The 27505-nt window shown below is 39.5% G+C and overlaps 2 protein-coding genes across 3 annotated transcripts; both read left to right on the top strand.

The window, feature by feature from the left end:
• Nucleotides 1-14848: 14848 nt before the first annotated feature.
• Nucleotides 14849-19813, top strand: LOC124168023. 2 transcript variants are annotated; one of them, XM_046546107.1, is made up of 3 exons: nucleotides 14849-17134; nucleotides 17250-17561; nucleotides 17633-19813. In XM_046546107.1, the coding sequence occupies exons 2-3, from the start codon at nucleotides 17256-17258 to the stop codon at nucleotides 19769-19771; spliced, it is 2445 nt and encodes an 814-aa protein (XP_046402063.1). In that variant the 5' UTR covers nucleotides 14849-17134; nucleotides 17250-17255; the 3' UTR covers nucleotides 19772-19813. The 2 variants fall into 2 exon arrangements, with proteins under 2 accessions (XP_046402063.1, XP_046402062.1); XM_046546106.1 differs by having other exon boundaries at nucleotides 14849-17561.
• A 1367-nt stretch (nucleotides 19814-21180) lies between these two features.
• LOC124168297 lies at nucleotides 21181-24309 on the top strand. Its single transcript, XM_046546446.1, has 2 exons — nucleotides 21181-21683; nucleotides 22185-24309. Exons 1-2 carry the CDS (start codon nucleotides 21478-21480, stop codon nucleotides 24277-24279), a joined length of 2301 nt encoding a protein of 766 aa, XP_046402402.1. The 5' UTR covers nucleotides 21181-21477; the 3' UTR covers nucleotides 24280-24309.
• The last annotated feature ends 3196 nt before the right edge of the window (nucleotides 24310-27505 follow it).

Genomic DNA, 27505 nt, shown 5'->3' on the forward strand with positions numbered 1-27505 from the left:
AGCTATAACTTCTTGCGATATCCTGTGTTGGATTACTGGAGAGCATACGGTGACTTCTGGCCCTATATAAGCGCGATCTGCACACAGGTGGTTCGTCATTAACTCAGCCGACCTCCTGGAGGTGAGCCGCAAATATCAAGTTGCTGACCACTATTGAAGATTCACTGAGAATCAAGGTGAGTGTTCTCAACATACATCATTGCCGGTCAATAATCCTAAGATTAGTTTGAGGCAGCTCTCCACTCAATTTATGCGTTTATATAAGAAAGATAGTTATCCTTGAGTAAATATTTGAAATATCATATTATAATAATGAATGCAATCGGTAAGATAAGATAACAAATAACTGAATGCAAAGAAATAAATTTACTTCTCATGTGTGTTAGCAACAGACCTGTGCAAAAAGTGTAAGATGGTAGCCCCGTAACTTTTCAATAAGGGGTACCTATATATTCCATAATTATTTAAGTGTTTTCTAATGTAATATATTTGAATGTAAATGGAATAAAGTTGTATTATTATTATTATCATTATTACTATTATTAATTTTCTTACCAGCTATTTTTTCAAATCTACGTATTTCTATTCTTTCAACAATGCAGCTGTAAATTCCGGAGATCTCCTGTTCTCCATGGAGTACAGTCGAGCATACGGTGACTTCTGGCCCTATATTAACGCGATCCTTACATTGTTCATCATCAACTCCACCCAACTCCTGGAGGTGAGCTGCACGTATCAAGTCGCTGACCATTATTGAAGATCACTGAGAATCAAGGTGAGTGTTCTCATTGGGTGCTTTCCAATCGTCGACGCAAGTTGACATGCGTCGACACAAGTCGTGTTTTCTGCTTTCCATTCGTTGGAGTTGCCTTATCAATCATTAATCAATCGTAACATTCCTATCATTATTCACTGTGGTAAGCGGTAAGTAATGCAGGAGATATTACTTGATTTAATAGTCTTAGACTTATGATAGAGGGGGACATTACCTATTATGAGGATTTTTAATTACATTCCTATCATTATTCACTGCCAATCATGTATATGTTGACTTGATTCTCCCATGGCCTTGCATTGAACCAGAGAAAGTTTTATAATACCTTCATATGTTTCAAAAAATATAATAAATTTTATGTGTGTATGTGATATTAATTTCTTGTATATAAAACTGGTAAAGAGTAGGGTATTGGTCCAACAGTACAAATAATGGACCCCAGTCATATACCGCTAAAAATTTGTGTTACCACCATTTCATATTTTAAAAAATGTGAATTACATTATTTCATATATATTCTGCTTATTTGGTATCTAATTTAGTTGTATGGTCAATAACTTGCAGTTGACTGGTGACCAGGTTCGCTGGAAGTTTAGTGCCCTGAAAAAGTCCTATCACAGGACTAAGGTCCACAACAGGGTTAGTGGGAATGATCCACGGCAACTGGATGAATTTGAGGAGAGAATGGCTGAGATTCTGGGAGATAGGTCTACTGGAGGTGGAGACAGCTTCACATTCAGCTCTCCCATGCCTAACAGTGGATTCTCCTTGAAACAAATTGGGGAAAGCAGTAGGAAAACCCAGGAGCTCGACAGCTCACAAACTGAGAAGACTTATTCGACACCTGCTCAAAGTCCGGTGGCCACTCCTACATTTGCCCTGAGGAAACGAGGGCGTGGTACAGGGCTGAAAACGGCTAGGACGAAGCTGGAGCTGGAGAGACAGTGGCTGCTGCATTTGCAGAAATGCGAGACAAGGACAGATGACCAGAAATTACACCAGGAGAAGCTGTGTCTATTTAAGGAGGAGCGAAACAAGCACATGAAAGAGCAGCTGGAGTTGAGGAAGAAAGAACTTCAGCTACAAACCCCGAAGCTGACCAAGAAAATGGACAGGCATAAGGAAAGGATGGCGTTGGAGAAGGAAAAAATTGGTTTACTGAGATAACTTAAGAATAAGAAGGGAGATTTATTCCTTTGAATGAATGAATATTTATTACATCAATAAAGCATCCTTCTAAGTAATTGTTCCCTTCTATCTGTTGTCTGCCGATCCCTTTCTCTCTCTGTCTCTTCATCCTCAGATACGCCATTGTGATCCATTCCAGCATCATCCTCATACATCTCCTCTCCATTGTTTCCATTATCCATGCAAATATTGTGCAATACACAGCAGGCAACCACAATTTTTACAGTGAATTCCATATCTTGAAGCTGAATTTTCTGCAGTCGGCGAAATCTACCCTTTAAAATGCCAAATGCCCTTTCTACGACCACCCTTGTTTGAGAAATTCTGAAATTGAAGTCAATCTGGCCATCTGTGAGCTGCCCATTTTCTTTAAATGGACAGACAATCCATTTTTTACCCACTCCATTGTATGCTTTGTCACCTAGCAGAAATGTCTGGTTAGGGAAATATCTTTCAATGTTGGCCTCTACTGCTGCATACATATCAGATCGCCTCAATACTCTAACATCATGATAAGATCCAGGATCTCCACACAAAATGTAAATAAATTTTAATCACCTCTGTCTCATTTCTGAAATTGGCCACCAGATGTCAGCTACTTTGATTCCCGTTGCGAACAATCATAATTCTCTCCTCAAAGAATAAGGGGGAGCATTAGCAACAGTGAGCGGTTACGCTGCATGACGGGGAAGGCCAGTTTAAGACTCCCGCGACTCTGCCTGCCAGCAAGTATGGGTGCGGTCCGTTGAACGCTACCATAGACTTTGAATATAGCTAGATGAAGCATGACGTCACGAACATGAGGGAGGGATGAGGTAGAGCTTGGCCACGCGCTATGTGGCAGATCTTGCTTAACGCCACACAGTGAAACATGGTTCACCCCTGTAGTGCCTACGGTTGCAAAGAGAGATTTGTAAAAGGAAGTGGAATATATTTACACAGGTGAGATAATATCATTTCAAGGTCCATGCACTATATACCTTTCTGTGAGTAAACGATTATGGAGAATAATATTGAGAGTTTCAAGTATATTTGGTCACGGTGCGAGGATAGCATGAAAGACCTCAGTTGCTCTTTTCTCTGAATATTATAGATAGCCAAATTTTCTCTTTACTCATTTTAAAATCAACTCATATATGTGTATTATCTTTCCCACATACAATAGTTGTCCTAATGGCCAAGAACTCAAAAGGAAGTGGATAATTGCGCTGAAAAGGGATGGATTTGTGCCAACAGTCTTTTCCAAGCTTTGTTCAAAGCATTTTGCCAGGCAATGTTTAGTTCAAGAATGATTCGGTGGCCGCTGGCTTAAGTAGGATGCTATTCCTTCACTTTTTGAGTTTCCTCATCATATGTAGGTTTATGATAGATATGGAGGTTTTTATTCAGTGGGTAACTAACTCCTCTTTGCATTACAGACGTCAGTTCCATCATGTGTAAAGGAGACAGTTTGCAGAATGGAGCAAGGTGTTTCTCACGCAAAGTATCCGGAGGAGCTTTGCGTTGACTCTAAATTGCTATAGTGCCAAGGCATACAGCTACGTTAGGAGCACATTCAGCCTTGGTCTCCCTCCTCCAGTTTCTCTGAGGAAATGGTAGTGTCGTAGATGGTGCACCTAGCATGACCTTAGAGGCATTGAGAATGCTGAAAATGAAAGCAGATGAGGCAAGGTCTGTAGGTAAAAAGGTATACTGTGGCTTAATGTTTGATAAAATGGCGATACGGAAGCATGTGGAGTGGGATGGCTCAAATTTCAGTGGTTACATTGATAACGGTACTAATTTAGATAATGATGAATTACCTGTGGCAAAGGAAGCTCTGGTCTTCATGTCCACATGCTTGAATGGAAGCAGGAAGTAACCAGTTTCATACTATTTAATCGATGGGCTCTCTTCCTCAGAAAGAGGTAATTTGGTGTACAGGGTAATTGAGGAGTTAAGTGAAATAGGTTGTATCACTTACGTTCAATGGGACCAGTACTAATCTGGCCATGGCAAAGTTCCTTGGGGCATCAATTGACCCAGAAAACCTATCCTCAGAATTTCAACATGAAGGTACAGGTAAAGATTTACATGTGCTGCTAGATGCATGCCACACGCTGAAACTTGTCCGTAATACTTTGGCAAGTAAAGGATGTATTGTTGATAAGTGGGAATATATTGCTACACTACAAAGGTTTCAAGCGAACAAAGGGCTACATGCTGCAAATAAATAGAAACCTGAGCATATAAATTGATTTAGGCAAAAGAAGAAGGTAAAAATTGCTGCTCAGATGCTAAGCAATAGTGTTGCCACAGCCTTGGAGTATTTAAGCAAAGACTTAAAAGGTGGAGGAGTTTAAGGGATCAGAAGCCATTGTAAGATTTATAAGGTACTTAAATAATTTGTTTGATGTGTTGAATAGCAAAAATCTGCTTAGTAAGGGCTTCAAGTCCCCAATTAAAATGGCAAACATAAGTAAGGTAATGGAGTTTTTTGATGACGTATCGATTTACATCAAAGGGCTGAAGCAGTCAACCCATGGGCCACCATTATTATTGTCAAACAGGAAGATGGGATTTTTGGGTCTTTTAATATGTATTGATAGTGTTAGAAAATTGTCAAGGAAGTTGCTTAGCAATCCCTGCATTTCATTTATTTTGACCTACAAAATGAGCCAGGATCATTTGGAAACTTTTTTTTCTGCAATAAGAAGCCAGGGAGGGCACAATAATAACCCAACTGCAAGGCAGTTTAAAGCAACTTATAAACGGATCTTGGTACGTAGCAATGTAAAATGTTCCCTGTATGCAAATGCTTGGACATTGATAAGACAAACATTCTGTTCGTCTCATCTAGTATTGAATGCTGTACTACTTGAGTACTTTAAAATACGGCTCCATCATAAAGGACAGCAGCATGCCTCAGAAATGAGAAAATTATGTCTGTAATTTGAACACCAAGCTGACATTGTTCAAAGGGCATTAAATTTTGGGTGTTCTGAATTTTTATATGGTTGATTTGACATGGTTTCCACTCTATTCTTGTATCTGCTAGCCTCTCCCCATTGCATATTTCTTGCATGAAAATGTTGGACTTAAGTACTGGAATTCCATTGTATCTGTTCTGTGGCATCCATGATTAATGTATATGTAGTGTGTGTGGAATACGTTGCAATTTTTTCAAGTATGTTTGTATAAAGAGTTTTAGAGTTGTAAATTACTGTACACATGTTTCTTTGTTTTAAGAATTGATAGCTAAACCTCTTGAGTTGTATTCACCTATGGATATATATCAGATTGAAATTGATGATTGTTATTTGTACTGTTACTCGTAATAAGCTGCTATGAAAATTAATTTTCGTATTATTGCAGTGATATATTGTCATTGTTATTGTTTGTAACCTGTTAGATATAATTTAGTGGGTCATTTGTTTTGGCGCCAAACAATAAATGGCTCAAGGAGGAGCTCGGGGGGGTTCTTTTGGGCGAGTGTTTAAAAGTGGTCAAGAGGTGATTGTGAAAGTTTACCCATATGGTATAGGGAAGTGGGTGAAGGGATTGGTGAAAGAGGTTTTTGGTACAAGGAACTGCAAAATTTGACTGATGATGGGAATCTCATTCACAGGCATATTAATATATAATTAATATATATTATTGTTTCGGAACGGCTGGGAACGGTACTGCTGGGCACGGGCACGGCTGAGGGCGGGCATTGATGTAATGATGATGCATTTGCCTGAGTGATGTCACGGGGTTATCATAGGAGAATTGCATCAATCGTCCTCAACTGTTCTGTGTCGAGGAGGTCGTTTTTTCAGTGTTGAGTGGTGGTATATTAAAGGGGAGTCTTTTGAGTAGTTGCTAATACGAAGTTCTTTATATAGCGGCCTGTTTGGCGATAATCAAATCAGTCGAACGTGATGGCTAAGCGAGTGCAGAACGCAGTACCTGCCGCTGGTTACTGGGTCGCTTCTACCTTCGAAGAAGCCGTAGATTTCATTACGGTGTATTTGAATGAAGTTAGATCCATAAAGCTGATATTACACCCTTCAGCTTTTTTCATGAAAAACGAAGAGGAGGTGGAGCTTCATCTGGGCTGCAACCTGGACGCTATTTTGGATGTGGACATGCTGGAGGTTGAGGACTTTTTCGGGGACGCCTATGTCAAGTTGACGGACATCGAAGAGTTCTCTCAGATGATGGAATCCGGCCTCACCTTCCTTGGCATTGCATCGTGGTGGTTTACCATGGCGCCTTCCCAACCCAACAATTCTCCGAATCCAACCCCGAGAAATACCCGGAACGCCGAATACTTCTCCCGGGGCACCGGTACGAGACGCACGAGGATGAAAAATACGTTCGCGGGATGCTTGGCGCTTGGACATACGTGGGACCCGACGCTGAACAATAGACAGCAAATGAGAAGTATCGAGAAATGGTTGAGTGAAAATCCATGTGTGATGGTGGAAAATATGCATATATCCGAGTTACCGGCTTGGCATATTTCGGTTGATAATTACAATATTCAAATATTTAATGAAAGAGGTAATGTTATCTATGATGTTTCGCGAAATCCTTCCGATAAATTAATACGTATGTTCTATAAAGATAAAAGGTTCTCCTACATCACAAAACTAGACGCGTTTCTGAGGGATAAAACGAAGGGAAACGCTAGGGCATTTTGCGAGGGATGCAAACGCTACCATACCATGGGAAAATGTGAGGTTCGTGTATCTACCGTAACCGATTCTCGAATTATGGTGGGTAACAAACCCAAATGTAAACATTCCCTGGTTATATACGCGGACTTCGAAGCCTATATAGAATCGGGTGAGCACCATATCTCAGGTTACTGCTTTTATGTTTTAAGTTCAAAAGGAATAATTAAGAAAAGTATTCACACCGTCGACGAGGAACCCGAACTTGCTGCTCATTTTGTAAAAACGCTGTCATCATGGATTAAGTTGTGGTCGCTAACTCCGGGTTTTGAAACTACTAAGTGTATGATTTGTGGAAACGAAATTTTGAATAGGGAGAATGTATTACATGGCAAACGTAACTTCATTGACGGGACGAGGGGTTCGTATCATAAAAGATGTTGGCTTTACTACGAAAACGCCGCTGTGATTCTCTTTCACAATTTCCGTGGTTATGACAGTCATCTAATTTTACGTGAAATCATACGGGAATTCGGTACCCAGGTACAATGTAACGCCAAGTCATTTGAAAAAATTGATGTGATGTCTGTCCTTACCGAAGAGGTACGGTTTCGCATAATGGATAGTTTTAACTTCCTACCGTCTTCCCTTGATGCTCTATCGCATACAATCGAGTATGCGAAATATTTGCCGGAGCAATATCGATCCAAGGCCCCATTTCCTTATGAATGGTTTGATTCCCCAAACAAACTGAATCACACACTGCCGGATAGCGATGACGCTTGGTATAGCAAGGTCACGGGAGTTCAGCAAGATAAGGAAGCGGCCTTCGAGGTCTTCGATAACAAATGCATGCTGACTTTCAAAGATTACCATAATTTTTATCTCGATCTTGACGTTGCGTTGTTGACCGAAGTGTTTGAGGCCTTTCGCGAAGCTTCCTTCGTAACATATAATTGTGACCCAGTTTATTTTCAAGGAATTCCCTCATTCACCTGGCATTGCAGCATATTGTCGAATCCCATGGCATTCAAAATTATTACGGATTCTGAATTATATGTACTAGTGAGGGAAAATATCAGAGGAGGAGTGGCCCAATGCATCACGCGATATGCCAATGTCGAAAGTAAAGCGGATGAAAGCATATTATTCACGGACATAAACGGTCTGTATTCGAGTGTGATGTGTGAAAAACTGTGTGTCGAACATATCGAGACATTGACAGAGCTTCCATGTGATTGGGAGCGGTGGGCGGAGGATGGTGATCGCTGCTTCCTTGCCTTGGTGGATATCAGATATCCTCCACGACTTCACGATGCTCACCACCAATTCCCTCTGGCCCCGCACAGTTATAACAAGAGACTTTGTACAACATTCCTGGACAAAGATCACTATTTGGTACATATGAGAAATTTACAGTATTATGTGAAAATGGGACTCATTATCACGAAAGTGCACAAAGTGTTTATTTTCACGCAGGAATATGTATTCAAAGACTATGTGACTAGAAATATAAATTTAAGAAAGCAATCCACTAATAAATCTTATGCAAATCTATTCAAATTGGCCAACAATAGTTTATATGGAAAATGCGCTGAGGACTCTTTCAAGTACAAACGCTTTTCCGTCCTGCAAGATAAACATAACGAGGGCACTGGGAGAACTAATTCCTTCCTCAAGGATTGTCAAAATTACATCATTGTAGACGATAAGTACTTTTGTGAATTTAAGAAGAAAGATATAGTATTGAATAAACCCGTCCAATTAGGATTTTCCATATTGGAGTTGGCCAAATTGAGAGTATATGAATTTTTGTACCGTTTGCAAGAGGTGTTCGGTGACGATGCGTCCTGTTTGTACAGTGACACGGACTGTCTCATGATCCATTTTAAAAAGTGCAAACAACATCCCTTGCTGACGATGCTGCACGATGAGAAATTAGGACCCCTTCTTGATTACGAGGACGTTCCGGACGATTTCGTTATCAAAACCAGGGGGACCCACAAGCAAGCCGGACTGTGGTCCGATGAGAGTGGGCACAGAAAAATTATGGAATTTGTGGGACTGAGGGCGAAATCATATGCCATCCGATTCGAAGATGGGTTCAGCCTGAAAAATAAAGGAACTAAATCCTCTGCTAAAACCGTCCCGGATGGTACCCGTGTGAAATTTCAGGATTACAAGGATGCTTTGTTTTCTAATAAAAGTATATTTGTGGATCAGTACAGCATCCAGTCCAAAGAACACCACTTGCAAACAGTCGTACAACGAAGATTGGCTCTCTCCTCGGAGGATAGGAAAAGGGTCGTTTTGAACGACAGAGTACATACCCTACCCTTTGGGTATAAGGGTACAAAATTTAAAGATGTATGGACATGTGATTAAATAAAAAGAAAAAATGTACATTTTAAATATCTTTTTATTTTCAAATCTTTACAATCATGTCAAAAATGGCATCAGAGTTCCCATCTCATTGTAGTTTTGTCTCCCGTTCACCCATCCTCCTCTAGCCCGCAGATGGCACATATCGAGTGGTGCCACAGTTGATGTTTCATCGTCTCTAAATACGAACGTAACCTGAAAACTCTGTTCCATCATGCACGAAGCCCTAGTCTTCATGAGTGAGCCGTTATTTTTCTTAATGGGGACCATGGTGAAAAAGTGATGTTGTAAGGGCTTGTATTTTGCGAACAACCACTGACTTCCCAGTGCTGCGTTCCTTCTGTATAGTTTGGGATTAAAAGAACTCGGCCACGGTGTGTAACCCCGTTTAATCGTTGTCAATTGCGATTTCTTTTCAATTCCTTTCAATTGAAAGGTATTAAAAATCCCTGGGGTCCGTGTATTAATGAGGTCCGGATACAACATATCGCCCTCGCAATTCGTTTCTACTTCAAATTCGATAATATCCCCTGCACCTAAAATTTCAATTTTGTCTCTGTTTCTGCAACTATTTAACGTCATTTGTTTCGTTTCCCAATTATCCGTCATTGCCGACACGGTACCCGTTTCATCTACGATACCGTAATAATATCTACAATTAAGCCATTCCTTCTCTTCCTCAGTAGTTGCAGCTGCAAGTAAATCGTGGGCACCGTAATCCACATCGTTCAAAATATAGCCCTGATATCGTTCATCGTTATTCAATAAATTAGCGTGAATGGGATGACTTATGCAATGTATATTTAATTTTTCAAAATTTTCTGTATTCGGAAGAGAAACTAAGAAATTATCTTTTTTCTGTTTAAGCAAATCGTCCATTTTAACTTTACTGGCAGAATCAGTATTTGTAATAGTATAACCGGTGGTGACGGTGTGTTTTGGCATGAAATGAATAATTTTACTCTGTTGTACAAAGGAAGACATTTCCGTAGGGGAATTGCTCCTCACGGTAATTTCATCCGTGAGTACGATGAAATTCGAAATTTTTACCATCGGTTTATGTATCCTGAAACCCAAACAAGTTGGCAGCACGTTGGATCGTCTATCATTTCATCATCGAGCATGGAGTGTAGGGCTATCGTTAATGGTAGTGTCTTTAATGAACAATCAATTTCCTCCCAGGAGCGTTGTCGAAAGGTAAAGGTCACGTGGTTGAAGGGTATGGGTCTTTCCATCGGCGACTCACTCTCTCCTTCGGGTATACCGTGCTGTCCAGAGTTTCCCGTGCCCCCCGAGGAACCACCAACATCACGTCTCGTTCTTTGAGTCGGTGGAGGGGTATCTAGAATGTCCTCTGCGGCTCGTTTTTGTGCCATCGTCCTTTTCAGCATGTCAATCCCCTATAAACATACAAGACCCAATCAGCGAACTGTTCCGGACTAAGAACACGGTCCGGTTTAAATTCAATGTTAAAATCAAATGATAAAATTCTATTGTTTAATGCCTCTTCGTCAAGAGGTCTAAGATAACCTTTACCCAGCAAATGATTATTTCCTGTCATTAACACCGGAGTTCTTTTTAATTTTTGTTTGGAACAGTATTTTTTCCCGATTTCAAAAGGGGCACCCGCCAAAATGCTTTTCATATCTTCACAAGTGCACTCAATAAAGAAGGGTTCTTCAATAACAATCAAAGATTTATTCAGAAAATTTTCGTATGCAAATTCACTCAATGAATGGGAACTCGATGCATAAGCTGATATAAAATGACGTGCAATACTTTGCACTATAAAACTCTTTCCACTGTTACTCCTTCCACAGAGGTACATGCAATTGATCTTTGTGTCCTCTTCATTAAGTATTGTCTTAAGGCAGTAACAACATGGCGGCCGGTCAAGTAAACATTGAATGTCACGCTTGTAAAAACCATTTAAAGGATTGTGAAAAAGCCCTTCCTTGTGAAAATTGCAAGCAATTTTATCATTATAAGTGTACGGGCCTTAAAGAAATTGCTTTGAGAGCTTTGGAGGAAGTTCCCGGATTATTCTGGAAATGTCTTTCATGTCGCGTTATTGAAGGAAACCGACTTAGCAAGATGGCGTGCGACATCGAATTATTAAAAGAAGAGATTAACAATCTAAAGGATAACCCTAAGTTTCACGCGGGGAATGAAAATCGTGTGAAAAAGTTTAGTTTTGCTGAAGTGGCAAATCACGTAACAGAGGCCTCACATGACGTAGCTAAGCCGGTGAAACATCGTCAAAGAGATGGAAAAGAGGATGAGTTTGGAGCAAACACTGTTTCTGACTCAAAACCTTCGGCAAAAAAGGAAAAAACGACCCATGTTGATCAAACCAGCTGCGGAATAGTGCGCCTAAACCATGAACAATCACGAAGAGAATCAGATGACGACGGCTATACCCGAGTGCAACACAGAAGAAAGAAACGAAACTTCTTTGGTATCGGAAAAGGTGCGACTGAAAACAACGGTGCAGGTCTCCGAGCTGCGAAAATGATAACGTACGTATATGTGGGCCGCTTGGCCAGCGATTCCACTGAAGATGAAGTGGTAAAATATGTAAAAAATAAGTTTGACGTCACGTGTGTTTCTTGTGAAAAAATAGAAGGTAAAAGTGTACATGGTGCATTCAAACTCGGCGTGGAATACAGTGATTTTAAACAGGTGATTAATCCGCTTCACTGGCCTTCTGGCGTGATCATCAACAAATTTACAAGACCAAGACAACAGTCGACTGACACGAGAGTCGAACCTAAGGGTAAGTCTTCCTGACTAGCTTTCTGTGACTCAAATCAGCAAAAGACACACTCAGGGTTTAAATTACTGGTTTTAAACATTCAGTGCCTGAGTAACAAAATAGCAGAGCTTGAAGCACTAGCAGAGGCAGAGAAACCAGAATTTATATGTTTAAGTGAACATTGGATGAGTGATATAATTATATCAATACCAGGCTATGTGATTGGTGACTTTTATTGTCGGAAAGATCATCGTAATGGAGGTGTTGTTATTTTTGTAAAAAGTACATTAGTTTTTTCTAATATGTCGCATTTGGTGCATAATCTAAATGCTGAACTTATTTTTGAATGTGCAGCAGTGAGGTACACTGTAGCAAGTAATGATTTTATTGTATTATCTGTATATAGATCCCCTGTTAGTAGCTTTAATAGTTTCCTAGAAATTTTAGATAATCTGTTGTACACCTTGACAAGTCAATTGTCAAGACCAAATATTATATTGGCAGGAGACTTCAACTGTAACCTTTTAAAGGACGGACAAGATAAAAGAAGATTTTTGCGAATTTTACAGTCCTATCAAATGAAACCACTGGTAAATACTCCAACAAGGATTACTAATGGCACAGGGACACTACTGGATAACGTTTTCACTGATTACAATGAATCTAATGTTAATACTTCAGTATTTGACCCAGCAATATCTGATCATTCAGCTATTGTATCCATCTTTCATATACATGAGGAGCATCCTCAATCAAAAACCCTAAATCAATGTAGGTTCTTTAATGAGCATAATATGAATTATTTTTGTGTATTGTTGAATCAAGAAGATTGGAAAGACATATATGGTGGAAGACCTCTGAATGTTAACTTTGATGAATATCTTTGTAGATTTAAGTATTACTTCAACTTAGCTTTTCCGCTGCAGTCCGTGGAACACAGGAGTGTCAGCACAAAAAAATGGGTTACAAAAGAAGTTCAAAACTTATCCAGAGTTCTAAAACAAACATTTTTGCAAATACGGTACTCAAATGATGATGGGTTGCGACAGAAGTACTCTCAACTTAAGAAAGAATATAAGATATTTATAAGAAAAGCAAAAAGGGAGTATAATGACCAAAGGTTTAGGAATGCCTCTAATTATTCTAAAGTAGCCTGGGACATCATAAAAAGTAATGTCAATGCCAACCCAACAGTTCTGCCAGATCAAGTTACAAATGAACAAGGGGAAATTACTACAAATCCCATTGAAATCTCCAATACCCTAAACCACTCATTCTTGCAACTTCCTAAGAGGGTGATTACCACCCAAAGTGGAGCTACTCTCGAAAACCATAAAATAAGTAGCTCATTGTATCTTAAGCCTTGCTCAGAAAGAGAGTTGTCTCTCTATATAGCCAAGATAGGAAAGAAAAAGTCTGCTGACATTGAGGGAATAACGGGAAAAGTAATTAAAGACTGTGAGTCCCTCATACGAAGACCCTTACTCTCGTTAGTCAACCAGTCCTTGTCAGAAGGTGTATATCCTGATTCCTTGAAGGTATCTAAGGTGGTCCCAGTGTATAAGAACAAAGACAATAGAAATAATCTGCAAAACTACAGGCCAGTATCTATAGTGCCACAATTTGGTAAATTATTTGAGTATGTATTCTGTAAAAGGCTCATTGACTATCTTGATAAGCAAAACATAATATCACTCCATCAATATGGCTTTCAGCAGGGAAAATCGACAGAATTGGCTCTATTTAATGCAATTGATAATATTACACAGGAAATAAATAGTAAGAATAAGGTAATGGGGATATTTTTTGACATGAGCCGAGCCTTTGATGCTGTGGATCATGACAAATTGCTAAAAAAATGTGAATCAATAGGTATTAGGGGCATTCCTCTAAATTGGCTTAAGACATATCTTCATGGAAGAAAACAGAAAGTAGCATACAGGAAAGATGGGACGGTCTATTTCTCCTCCACATTAGAAGTCAAAAAGGGTGTACCACAGGGGTCAGTATTGGGTCCTCTTCTCTTTCTAATATTCATCAATGACCTACCTAATAAAATTGTAACCCAAGATAATAAGTGTGTATTATATGCAGATGATGTAACCATCTTATCAAAAAGAAAAAATCTGACCGCGTTAATTGATTCCAGTCAATATATAATAAAATGCATGCAAACTTGGTGTGATGTCAATGAACTAAGGCTTAATGATGATAAAACCCAAGTGATATTGTTTTCTGCTGGGCACAGCCCAAAGGACAATGATCTACTGCAATGTAAAAATAATTATCTTAATGATATGGAATGTGTAAAGTTTCTAGGAATTTATGTGGATAGAAATATGAAGTGGGATGCACATATAGAGCACCTATGTAAAAAACTGAATACAGTGTTTTATCTTATATCAGTATTAAAGCATAGTGTAAGCCAGTATGTTCTGAAAACCCTTTACTATGGACTATTCTACTCAAGAATTTCATATGGAATTATAATATGGGGATCTTCGCCCCAACTTCATGATGTGTTTGTTATACAAAAGAAATTTGTGAGAAGTATGTGCAAACTAAAGTATCGAGCTCATTGTCGCCCTTTTTTTAAAAGCCTTAAATTACTCACTGTACCTTGCGTATATATATATCAGAGTGTCATATATGTAAAAAGGTATAAAGGTTGTTTTACTATGAATAATAAGATACATTCCTATGAAACAAGGAGATGTTATGACGTTCATGTCAAACAATCGAACCTAGCTCTGGTATCTAGAGGGCCTGAGCACATGTGTACAAAATTGTATAATAACCTACCTGTAAACATTAAAAGTATAGAAAATATTGATGTTTTTAAAAAGAGGGTCTTTGCTTACTTAATAGAGAAGTGTTTTTATAGTATAAAAGAATATCTTCAATCTGAAATGTAGCATTTTCTTATGTTAATTTGTTAATTTTGACGTGCCCTATATACTTGTTTAATGATTTTATCATGACATATTGTATCCTTGGGCAAATAAATATTATTATTATTATTATCAAATCCAGGGCAGGGAGACAAGGGTGACAATGAGGGAGAGGCCAAGTTGAGTGGAGATTGAAGATGTAGCTGTTGCTCATGAAATAGCTCCCAGAAGCGAAGAGGTTAGCACTAGGTTGGGACAAGTCAGGAAAGTCAGGAAATAGTCAGGAAAAAAAGTTTTGGTCAGGAAAATCAGGAAATCGTCAGGATGAGCGCCCGAAGAGTCAGGATGGATCGGATTGTGTGCCTTTTGCTGTGCCGCCGGCCACCGCACGCCGCACTGGCGGCAAGCGACAGCCGCAAGATGAGCCGAGAACGCCCGCGCCGCGCTGTCTCACCGCCTCCCTTCCCCTCGTGCTAACCCGTGCCGAACTGGGCTGCCGCCTTCACCGCCGAAGCAAGGAGTGCTGGCGTCGCTCTGCCTGCCGCTGCATGGCAAGGTTCTCGCATGTGTTCTAGCAATTCACCGCTTTACACGACGCAATTTTGATTGCGCCTTCGCACGTACGTCAGACTGCGCAATTCCGTGTACCGTGTAAAACGGCCTTTAGACACTCTTAACCCTCTCATGCATGCATGCATGCATGAAATCCTTTGGAGTAATCAAAAAATAAAATAAACATGTGACGAGTGCAAAAAGTGAAAAGGGTTGAAATTTTACATCGCTTGCTGCAGCGGTTCCAATTAGGCAAACGTTTAGCAAATAATTTAGACTATTGAAAAGGAACCAACTTCAATATTGAGCTCAGAGAGAATTCAGAAGAGTCAAAGCATTTTTAGAAAATTTCTAGAAAACATTCAGCAATGTGAGTCACTTAAAAATAACGATCATTGATTATAAAATAAATTTTGAAATTACCGATTGCTAATTCAGATGCACTATAATTGAATTCATATGCCTACTTTTAAAGCTCCTCTCGATCACCCGTCAGGTATGCTATCAGCTAAATAAAACTAAAACACATATATGCATATGCTTTTCACTAAGGATGACCATGTCATTGCAAAACGCTATTTTCTCACCATGCGTCTTGTCGTTCATTATCATGCTCTGGAAAAATTAGTTGATAATTGAGAATAGAGAAAAGTATAAAGTCTGAACGCAATGAAGATTACCAATAAATCTGGAGCAAAGTATCAATACCTGAATTAATGACTTTTGATCGGATAACCAGGCTAAAATCTCAAAAGTAAAAAGAATCCTTCACTTGGAAGAGGTTCTGATTCAATACAGTTGCAAGTACATATGACGTGAAAAGAAAAAAAATTGAAACGGTTTATCCTAATTTACCTTAGAAGTTTAGCAAGACTACCAATTTATAGCTTGTTCGAGTGAAGGAATAATTACCATAAAAAATATAGGTTTCTATCATGCGATTTACGATCTTTCCCGTGATGCCTGAGAAATATTTTTAATGCGCTAAAATATTTTTGAACTTCAATTATCACATGTTATGGGTTATTCTGCTCAGCCATTGCCTGGAAAATTGCTCTGTATTATTTAATGGCGTACAAAATAATAAAATTACAACTAGTTTTTAGTCTCACGTCTAGAAATGAGGTTGAATGATTTCTTACAATGGGGATACAGTGGAGGTCATGCCTTTCGGGTTGATGATGTAAAAACATAATTGTCTTTGCACGAATAAGTATGTTAGGTAATTTATCTCAAAAGTGGAAAAAAATCTAGCTTATCACATGTGATAGGAGCATCGCAAATCTTGTACATCACTTCTTTGGTATATATACATATTAATTTTGACCGATTCACTTTCAGCGATATTTTTTTAACGTGTGAGGGGTATTAAGAGGTTGTTGGTGCCGATTTGTATATCCATGAAATAAAAGGATTCCTAAATTCAAGTGCCCACGTGTAGTATGAGACGTTTCGTCCAGCTTTCTTCGTTTCTGACAGTTTGAGCACGTCGCCACTGTATAGCGGGAGGCCGGCATACACGGCAGTGTAACGCGCTCTTCTTCCACAAAAAGTCATTTTATCATTTGTGGACTACTGAGACCATTAACGGAGAAAGCGCAGGAAATATTGACTACATTGTGTTGAACGCATGGCGACGCAGCGTCTCAGGAACCTTAAATGAATTCTGTACTACCATACGACAATGCAATAGCAAAGTTGCATTGGGTCGTCTGTGACATAGTAGCGGCTTGGTAGGCTCATGCGCAGAAGCGAGTGAGGCAACCTTAGGCTCTAAACCTTGGCTCCACGGTCGCTCCTTTTCCGCGCCTTTCCCCCCACACCCCCCGCCATCCCACGCGCTCCCCGGGTCTACGCCCGCGGCGGGTCAACAATAACAGTGCGACGGTGACGAGTCCGGACGAGTCGGTGTGCCTGGAGAGCAGCGGAGGTTGCGTTTTCTTCATTGAAGGTAGGCTGTCACGAATATTAGCAAACTCACTGTCGTGTTATTTTATCCACTCCATTCGACTATTCATTGAAACTTAATGGTGCTGTAGTTCAAAATGAGATTGTATTATTTTCAGACCCGAATGCTGAGGCCCATTTCGTCTCTAGTCATGGTCGGGGGAAAGCAGACGTATTGGAACGAGGATTGGTCAAAGGAGCTTCATTTCAGCTGCTTCTCACCAAAGACTTCGACTGCATTAAAGCATGGATTGCCAGAAGGAAAACCAACATCTTTCTACTGCTCGGTGTGCTGCAAGACGAATCAACTCGGCAACATGGGTCGCGGTGCCCTGACTAAACACCTGTCATCAACCCACCACAATACTGCCGTCGAGAACAAGAAGAGCTGTTACGGGATCAAGATATTTTGTTTGCCTTCCGCTAAGAAGGTAAGTGATGGTGAGTTATTTGTAAAATCTTCGGGGTTTTCTGGTTCTCTACCCCAGCCTGATTTTTGTAGGTGACTACAGCAACTCCCTCTACCTCTACATCCGCGTCGGTGAACCCCACGGCGGCGGCACCTGGTTCCTCAGCATCGGGTGGGACTGCAGAAGACCCTCGGGACGATCCCGATGACCCCACACCAGCTTCACCTGCCTGCACATGTTCATGCCCATGTGCGCGATGTACCAACGAAGTTATCGCCGTCCCGAAGACTGCTGGTTTGCAAGGTCTTAACACCTGGTTAATGAAGCAAGATACTACCAAAGCTGAGATTTTGTGGTGTATCTATTGTGTAACGAGCCATACTTCTTTGTCTTCTGGGGGCAAGGCAGTGCAGTTATTTCCCACAATGTTCCCAGATAGTATGATTGCTGCAAAAATGGAATTGGGTCGGAACAAAATCGCCTATTCACTTGTACATGGTTTAGCCCCACATTTCCATGATGTTATCACATCTAAGTTAACCAAACTGGATTTTGTGGTAGTTTTATTTGACGAGAGTCTCAATAAGTGTAGCCAGAAGACTCAAATGGATCTTGCCATTAAATTTTGGTGTGATGATCAAAATGAAACGGTGACGAAATATTATGATTCAGTGTTCCTGGGTCGCTCAAGGGCGACTGATCTCATATCGGCATACTGCACAGCAATTCCTAGAAGTGTGCAGTCTCATGTGCTTATGGTTGGCATGGATGGCCCGAATGTTAATGTCAAGTTCCTGAAAGATCTCCAGATTTATATGAAAACAGAGTTTGGTGAGGATGAGCCACTGCTGCTGCTCATGGGGTCCTGTGGTTTGCACGTAGTTCATAATTCCTTCAAAGAGGGGGTTAGTAAGTGTGGCTGGAATATTGTCATGTTTCTCAGGGCCTTATACAATATATTTAAGAATGTGCCTGCCCGTCGCAGTAAGTATACAGAGTGGACAGGCTCTACTACTTTCCCAAATAAGTATTGTGCAGTGAGGTGGTTGAATAATGCACCTGGTGCCGATAATTGCATCAAAATATTGCCAAACGTAAAAACTTTTATTGAAAAAGTGAGAACTGGACCTGAAGAGGATAAAATAAAATCTGCCGGCTTCTTGTATGTTGCAAAAGCTGTTGAAGATAAGATGTTGGGGCCTAAGTTAGCCTTCTTCTCATATGTTGCAAGACTTGTTGAGCCATTCTTGACTACTTATCAAACCAATGACCCAATGGCGCCGTTCTTGCACACGGACCTGTCGAACTTAGTGTCGAACCTGCTTAGACATTTTGTCAAGAATGATTATGTAAATCGAAAGTCAGATGTATGTAAAGTTGACATTACCAATGAAGACAATCTGATTCCTGTGAAGAACTTCAATTTTAGTTTTTCTGTAAAGGACGCTCTCAAAAAAGTACAAGTATCTACTCCAGAAATGCTGAAGTTCAAGGAGGAGTGTGTGCTCCTGCTGAAGGCTATGGTTAGTAAAATTCTTGAAAAGGCTCCCTTGAATTACAAACTCTGCAGAGCCATAACTTTTTGTGACCCAGAACTGATTTCACATTCCAAAACTGCCGTTTCTACTCGACTGAACGGCTTCTTGGAACAACTGCACAGCCGCAATTGGCTTCCTGCAAGTGAGTGCGACACTATTTTGTCTGACTTTAAGGTGCTCTGTGACAAACAAGTATTTGCTAACGCCTGTCAAGAATATGATCGTCAGAGGCAGAGACTAGATCATTTCTGGAGAGGTATCTGGGATCGTTATAAGTGCTCAGATGGTTTAGTGAAAGTGATTAAAATGGCTCTGATCATAAGCCATGGCCAAGCTTTCATCGAGCGTGGCTTCTCCATCAATAAGGAGATAATAGTAGAGAACCAATTAGATATGTCTTTGGTGGCTCAGCGCCAAGTGTACGACTCAGTCAACGCTGCTGGTGGCGTAGAAAACATAAAAATATCTGCTGAAATGATCAACAGATTTCGGCACGCGCGCTCCGAGTATGAAGAAGCAAAGAAGCAGCGCCGATCTGAGGACGCTGAGGTCGAAAAAAAAAGGACCCATGAGAAGATGATTGGAACTGAAGTTAAGGAGCTTCAAGCCAAAAAGATGAAAGTGTTAGCATCAAGCCAGAAGGAGGCTGATGCCATTGATGAAGAAATAAAAAAGTTGACTGGTACTTTCTAACTTAACAATGGAGTTTCTAACTTAGACAATTTGTGAAGTGCACTTTAAATTAATAGTGATTTTTTTGTTCACCTTGTTTTTTTTTTACTGTTTTGACTAATGATTAAGTCACAGTGATTGCTAGTCCACAGTGGCCATTTTTTGTTTGGAAAGTCACTATGAAAGAACTATTATTATGTGTGAAGTGTACTTAAAATAAGTAAATTGTGATTGTTTTGTTCACCTTGTTTTTTTTACTGTTTTGACTAATGATTAAGTCACAATGATTGCTAGTCCACAGTGGCCATATTTTGTTTGGAAAGTACCAAAGTACCTAACGTGTAGTACTGTACAGTAGTAACATTTCTTGTAAGTTTTTCTGATATTACAATTAAAAAATACTGAAGTGTTGCATATTTTGAGCTATTTCCTTGTATATGACCTCTTATGACATCTTTCTTCATGCGTTAAAACTTATGGCGAACGCTAGAAAAAGTCAGGATATATCAAGATTTTGGTCAGGAAAAAGTCAGGAAAAGTCAGGATGGGAGGAAATTGAGATCTTGTCCCAACCTAGTTAGCAGTTTAGAAGAAGGATTGGTGCAATCTGTGGGGGGTTGGGAGTGTCAAAATAGTGTCTGGGGACCGAGGCTGCCCAAAGTGGGAGGGAATGTGAATGACCAGAGTGTGACCGGAAACAGTGTCCCTCAAAGGAGGTACCCTCTTAGAGAGGGAGTGTTTGGATTTGTGAAGTTTTTTTTCTTCTTCTTTGTAATGTTCAATTTATTAACATGAAGTATATCTCCTTTGGTTTTTCTTCTCTCTCCAATATAGTTTCATTTTTTTTGTGATGTTGCAAAATTGTAATCAATTTTTTTTTGAGGGAGGGAGATGATGTGATATATTGTCATTGTTATTGTTTGTAACCTGTTAGATATAATTTAGTGTGCCATTTGTTTTGGCGCCAAACAATAAATGGGACGCTATGCTTTAGCGTCACTTGCACGGCAACCATCGTAGCGTCAAGTCATTACAATTGCCTTTCTAATTTATCCAAGGATTACATCTACCGACCTTCCGCATGCTTGGAATATCTTAGAATGTACTATTTATGCTGATTTAATGTAAAAAGGAGCCATTCGAGGATTCAACAGAGGAGAATGCAATCATGTATTAGGTGTTTATCCTTATATCAAAGGCATTAAGTTTAGATAGATTAAAACTGTTAATTCTAATACCTGTGCCTAAATGTTCTGAGAACCAGATATTATTTTAATCTTTTCCATAAAGCATAATATTAATCTCTATCGTAACAGGCTCAACTTTGTGGAGGTTCATTCTAATAAATAAAAGCAAACAAACTATGTATAAATCCACCAATTTATTTATGTGGTACTACTAGTTTCGACGCAGCGGCGTCATCATCAGGTACAAAGGCTACAAAGAAACAAACATCCTTATATATCATGTGGTATCGGGAGGAAGAAGGTAGGTGGAAGGGGTGACTGGGAATAGTACAAGAAATAAGAAATTCTTATCCTTAAACCAGCATAGATTAACAAAAACCAAATCTTCCCTTCCTAATCTAGGTGTTGAATTTCCCCCCCCCCCCCCCTTCGGCGAGTGTCGTCGCCCTCCGGGTTTTCCAAGGTCCAGCCCATTCCCATGCGGCCCCTTTCTCGTGGTCTCTACCAGGTTGACAGGGGGTGTCAACTATTGGAGTTACAATGTGTCAACTTCTGAATTACTCCCTCTTTCATTTTCAGATGCCTCCAACAAAGGGAAATTTTAGAAATTATACTCAAGAGGTAATGGAAGCAGCTGTGGAAGATGTAAGGTTGCATAAAACACCATATAAAACTGCAGCTAAAAAATTTAATGTTCCAAGGGTCACTTTGAAGTACAAGGTTGAAGGAAAACACCCAATTGACAGGTAACACAGGTCTACATGTTTTTATGTCTAGCTTAAGAGTCTACATCCCAAGCATAGTGTCAATAAGACAGCAGGGCTGTATTTTTATCCCTACACATAAATTTGTTATTTCTATTAACTTAAATCTATTTGTTATTTGTATTAATAATTGGCTAGTTTAGGATGCTCAAGACTTAGGAAACTAGTCTTTACATAGTATGTGGCTACCTACTTTATCTAACTTATTCTGATTATGCATTTGTCTTATGTTGTCTTTGAAACTTTTTAATAAATTCCCGTCATTGGTTGGGACCATGCCTATATCTCAGTTCAGGCTAAGACAGAAAAGGTTTCTAACTGAGAATCCTCTGTACTCTCTCTCAGAGTTTTTTAAATTTAATAACAGAATGTTTGACAATTACTTTGAGTGTGTAGTATGTAATTTATTGTATTGACATATTCAATTGTATAGCGTGTTGTATACTTGAAGGATTAAAAAATTATTCTATTCTATTTGTGTAGGAAAATGGGTCCAGCGGCTATTTTAAGTACAGGTGAAGAAACCACTATCAGTAATTGGATTTACAGCATGGCCCGTGCAGGATTTCCTGTTACAATGCAGGAAGTTGTCTTCAGTGTGCAGCGCCTTTTAAAAGAGTTAAAGAGGCCAAACCCGTTCAAAGACAGCTGCCCAGGAAAATCATGGATGAAAGGATTTATGAGAAGAAACCCTGGAATAGCTGTTCGTATGTCTCAAAACCTTACCACAACGAGGGCTGCAGTGTCCAAGGAAAGCCTTTGTAATTGGTTTAAAGAAGTAGAGACATTCTTGGTTGAAAATAAACAAAAAGAGATTTTACAAGATCCAAGAAGAATCTTTAATACGGATGAGACAGCCTTTTTTTTAAACCCAAAGGGTGGTAAAGTATTAGCAAAAAAAGGGGATAAGACTGTATATCAGCAAGTAAATTCGGATGAGAAAGAATGCCTTACTGTCCTTATCACAGGTAGCGCAAGTGGTGCTGTACCTCCCCCAACAGTTTTGTACAAATATAAAAGGATCCCGCAGGAAATTGCAGAGAATTTCCCTCCAGCGTGGGGCTTGGGAAGAACAGAGTCTGGTTGGATGACCTGTGAGGCATTCTTCGAGTTTGTCGCTGACATTTTCTACCCATGGCTGAAGAAAGAAAATATTCCTTTGCCAGTTGCTCTTTTTGTGGATGGGCACTCATCTCATTTGAGTTTGCAAGTGAGCCAGTTTTGTGAAAAAAATGGCATCATTCTCATTGCACTGTACCCAAATGCGACGCATCTCTTGCAACCGATGGATGTTTCGGTTTTCAGGACTCTTAAAGAGCACTGGAAGAAGAAAGTACATGAATGGAGGTTATCCAATTTGGAGGCTCCAGTCTTAAAGAAGAAAGAATTTCCAAAACTTTTGAAAGAAGTTATAGACAATGTGCTACAAGTGACTATCCTGGAAAATAGTTTTAGAAAATGTGGATTGTTTCCATGGAACCCAGAAGCTATCACTCTCCCATTAAACATTGAAGGTGATAATCAAGTCACAAAAGCCAAAGAACGTGGACAATTTTTAAAAGAAGGACTTCGATTTCTCAATGAGAGTGTTCCAGAAAGCAAGCTCAAAATATTTTGTAACAGGGATACAAATAAAGAGTTGGAGGAAAAAGATATTTCACTCTTTCAACTGTGGCAGAAGACAAAATTAGAACTGGAAAGTAATTTGTTAAATGCATCTGGTGCTACTAATGAGCCAGACAATCTAAGCATTGTGGATGGGGACCTGTCATCTGCAACACTCACTCCTAGTGCTATCGATGAGTCCACTTATCATACCACTGATGATTACAATATGCCATCTGGAACGAACAACCTTACTTGTATCGATAAGCCTGCTAGAGATAGTATTAATCATACTGATCTTTGTCAAGCTGGAACTTCTAAAGTATCTGCAGAAATCCCCAGCCCATTCAAAAGACACTTTTTTTTCCAGAAAGACAAGAATGAACCAAAACAAAAACGATCAATGAAGGAGAAAATGCCTGCCATTGTCTCAGGACAGCTGTGTAAAGATTATTTTAGAAAGAAGTTGGCAAAAAAGGAAGAATTAGAAAAAAGAAAACTGGAACGTGCTGCCGAGAGACAAAGGAAAAAAGATGAAAAAGAAAGAGCGAAACAAGATAAAGTTCGGCAGCATAAGAAAAGGACTGCAAAGCGGGTGCTTCATTACAAAGACAGCTCTAACTCTGGCATAGAAGAGGTGCCATCAGATAGTGACAGTGATTTTAAAGATGAGAGCGATGAGGAAAACATACATGAGAAAAACCTAAAGAAACCAGTAGAGAGGAAAGTAGGGGAGTATGTAGTTTTTTCTTATGAAGAAGAGTTATTTCCGGGGGTTATAACTGATGTTTGTGAAACAGCTGCTACTATTACAGCTATGAAAAAATCTGGGAGACTCTGGAAATGGCCAGAAAAAGAGGATAAATTGGACTACGAATGGGAAACTGTATTATACCACATTGACGAGCCTTTAAAAATGAGTACCACGAGAAATGTTTACTCAGTCCCGGAACTTGAATTTTTATGGGATTAACTTCTTGCATTCTGATAGCTTAGCACAATTTATATTAATTTTTTTTAACTTAATTAACTAGAGAATGAGCCTAAGTTATGTAATACGTTAACATTCAATTTTTGTATTTTTCTACAACTTTTATCATTCATTTCATTCCTGTATTCATACAGAGTAGGCAAAAATTCATTTATTAAACCTTTTCTCATTTAAAACATATGTAAACTACTAAAGAGTGTCAATAAATAAAGAGTGTATTGAAATAAAGAGTTATATAAAGTGTGTCAACTACTGAAAATAAAATGTGTCAACTACTAAATATTCTTGTTTTTGCTTGGTGTCAACTACTAGACCTGTGCCCGTTAAAAAAAAAAAAAATAATAATAATTCACATTCATTTTATTAATGTTATTCTTGTGACAGTACGATAGAGGAATACTTTGTACAGCTATCAGTAACTTTAAGTTTCCCCTACAGTGAATTCGGTTTAAGTAATGTTAACAAACAGACATATAAATCCTTAAGGTGTCAACTACTGGTGGTTTTACCTTAATGATATTGTATTCTGATGTAGCCTAAAAACTTTGATTCTCTTATATATGATGGTAATTTTTTTTCTGACGAGGTCTCTGTATTTCCAAAATACTATTGACCAATAAAATAGTAAAAATAAGTGTTTATTTGGATTTTTGCTTTGAATTGTACGAATGAAGATCATTTGTAATTCTTTCAATAAAAAACACTGAAAGGAATTTTGTGCTTTCTTTAGATCCTAATAACCACCGTCAGCACAAGATCAACATCCGCTGATGGATTTATAAAATTTTTGAATATGAGACCACTATAGCGATAACTGCTTCTTGACCCTGCTACACATCGATTACCCATCTGGGTTACACAATGCTCAACACGAATACCCTCTGGTTCCATATATTGTCAACCTGAGACTCTATTCCACATTTCTGGATAAGGACATTTACCTGGTGAACGGTAAAACATTTCCGAATTATGTCCATAACAGCTTGATCATTAAAACCGTCCCAATCTCTCTGCCTTTAAATCTCTTACTAACTTTTTCTCAAGTATAGTAAAATATAGAGTACCTCACATGCGAAATATGCCAACTAACACCATTCTAACTTCTCTCTTCATTCACAATCTTCCTTCTGTACGCCTTAAAAGTGACCTTAAATTTATCTACAATATCCTCAACTCAATCACAGACTGTCCTGAACTCCTTTCTTTTCTTAATTTCCGATTACCCTCCCGCCCTACGCACACCCACTCACTGCTCCACACACCAGTTCACAGATTATCACTCATTCAGCGCTCACTTTTTTTCCGCCTTCCCTCACTTCTTAATTCCCTTCCTCCGAGTATTGATCCCTTTTCCCTATCCCCGAAAGTCTTTACCAACCTGGCTTTATCTTACCTCTCTGAACATCAATGACAACACTTCCCATTTCTTACCATTGCTACAATTTTCTTTAGCTTTATACACTTGTGTTCTTTAATTTCGAGGTTTGATTCTAGTTATATTTTATGTACTTGATTCTCGGCTTATTTTAGGTTGATATGACTCCCGTAACATTATATGTACTTTGTTTCTTGTTATATACTATTTATTATCTTGTTATTGCGCCACTGTAAATTGGCAATAATTGCTGTACGTGGGCTTTTGAAATAAATAAAAATAAAAAATAGGGTCGTGACCCGCAGTTTTGCTGCTACCACGGGAAGTTAGGTGCTGCTTCACACAAGTGCCGCCCCCCATGGGCTTACGCGGCGGAAAACCCCAAGAGCAGCGGTTAATGGCAACTGATGGCCGTTGCTCTACACCTCGCTGCCTATTCGTCATAGATGCCGCAACAAAAATTGAATTTTTGGCTGATACAGGTTCCGAACTATGTGTTTATCCGCATGCCCAAGTGAAAGGACGGAAAGAATTAGCCGCCTATCAGCTACTCGCCGCAAACAGTACGGTGATCTCGACTTACGGGTGGATCGACTTGGCACTATTTCGGCCTCAAATGCGACTTCCGCTGGCGATTCGTCGTCGCGGACATTGACAGGCTGAAAATTGGCATCGACTTCCTCTCATTTTTTAATCCACTTGTCGACGTCACCTCGTTAACGACCCGCGGCCGTGAGGTGACCTCCCATCACCCACTAGAGAAGACCGTTGTTATTAATTCTCGTTTTCACGCGGTGTTGGCTGAGTTCCCCCAGATCACCAGAGGTAGATCCAAAAATAACTGGTATAGGAGTGTCCAGGATATTGAAAGTAAGAAATAAGGGAATAAGGCTGGAAACCGAGGATGTAAACTTGGAAGAAAAATTGAAAAAATTAGAGTGCTTCAAGAATAAGAAGCTAATAATTCAAGAAGAAAGAAAACACCACCCCAGGATGCTGATCAGTGGAATCAAAGCAAATACAAACGAAGAGGATATCCTTAATGCATTGAGGACACAAAACAACCTCCCAACAGAAAGTGTAGTATCTGAGAAGTATAAATTCGGGAAACGAGGGGCAACAAGAATACACTGGGTGATAGAAGTAGATGGAAATACAAGGAAAATACTTCTTAATAATGAACGAGTGCATATTGATTACGAGTCGTGCCCGGTAAGATACCATCTTAACGTCATCCAATGGTTTAAATGCCAAAAATAGGATCATCTAGCCAAATCCTGCGAAAGCGATAAGGAAACATGCAGCCACTGTGCAGAAGACCACGATTCCAGGCAATGTACGAAAAAACTTGAAAAACCCTGCTGCATCAACTGCTCAGTAGCTCAATACACCAATGTAGACCATGATGCTCACTTTAGCAAGTGCCCTCTTAGAGAACAAAAAGTGGAATGGCTAGCTAGTACAATCGACTATGGAGCATAAAAACAAAACTTCCATAAAAGTAGGACAAATAAACCTGCAGAAATCCCGCATCAACACTGCAGATCTGCAGAACACTGCTGTTGAACTGAAACTAGATATCTTGCTATTTCTAGAGCCATACTGCTTCCACTCAATCAGGAACCGCAATTGGAAAATACCAGGATTCAACGTTTGTACAAAAACAGCACCCTACCTTTCGCCGGAACCATTCCTAGCCGCCATAGCGGTGATAAACGACAACTTCGACGTACTCAACATTAAGACATCAAAATTCTTTGCAATGGCTGAGATAAGATCGAAGGACATCACATTTACGGCTATTTCCGGGTATTTCCCACCCACAGCAGATAT

This window comes from Ischnura elegans, chromosome 11 (genome assembly GCF_921293095.1).
Source record: "Ischnura elegans chromosome 11, ioIscEleg1.1, whole genome shotgun sequence".
Taxonomy (NCBI): domain Eukaryota; kingdom Metazoa; phylum Arthropoda; class Insecta; order Odonata; family Coenagrionidae; genus Ischnura; species Ischnura elegans.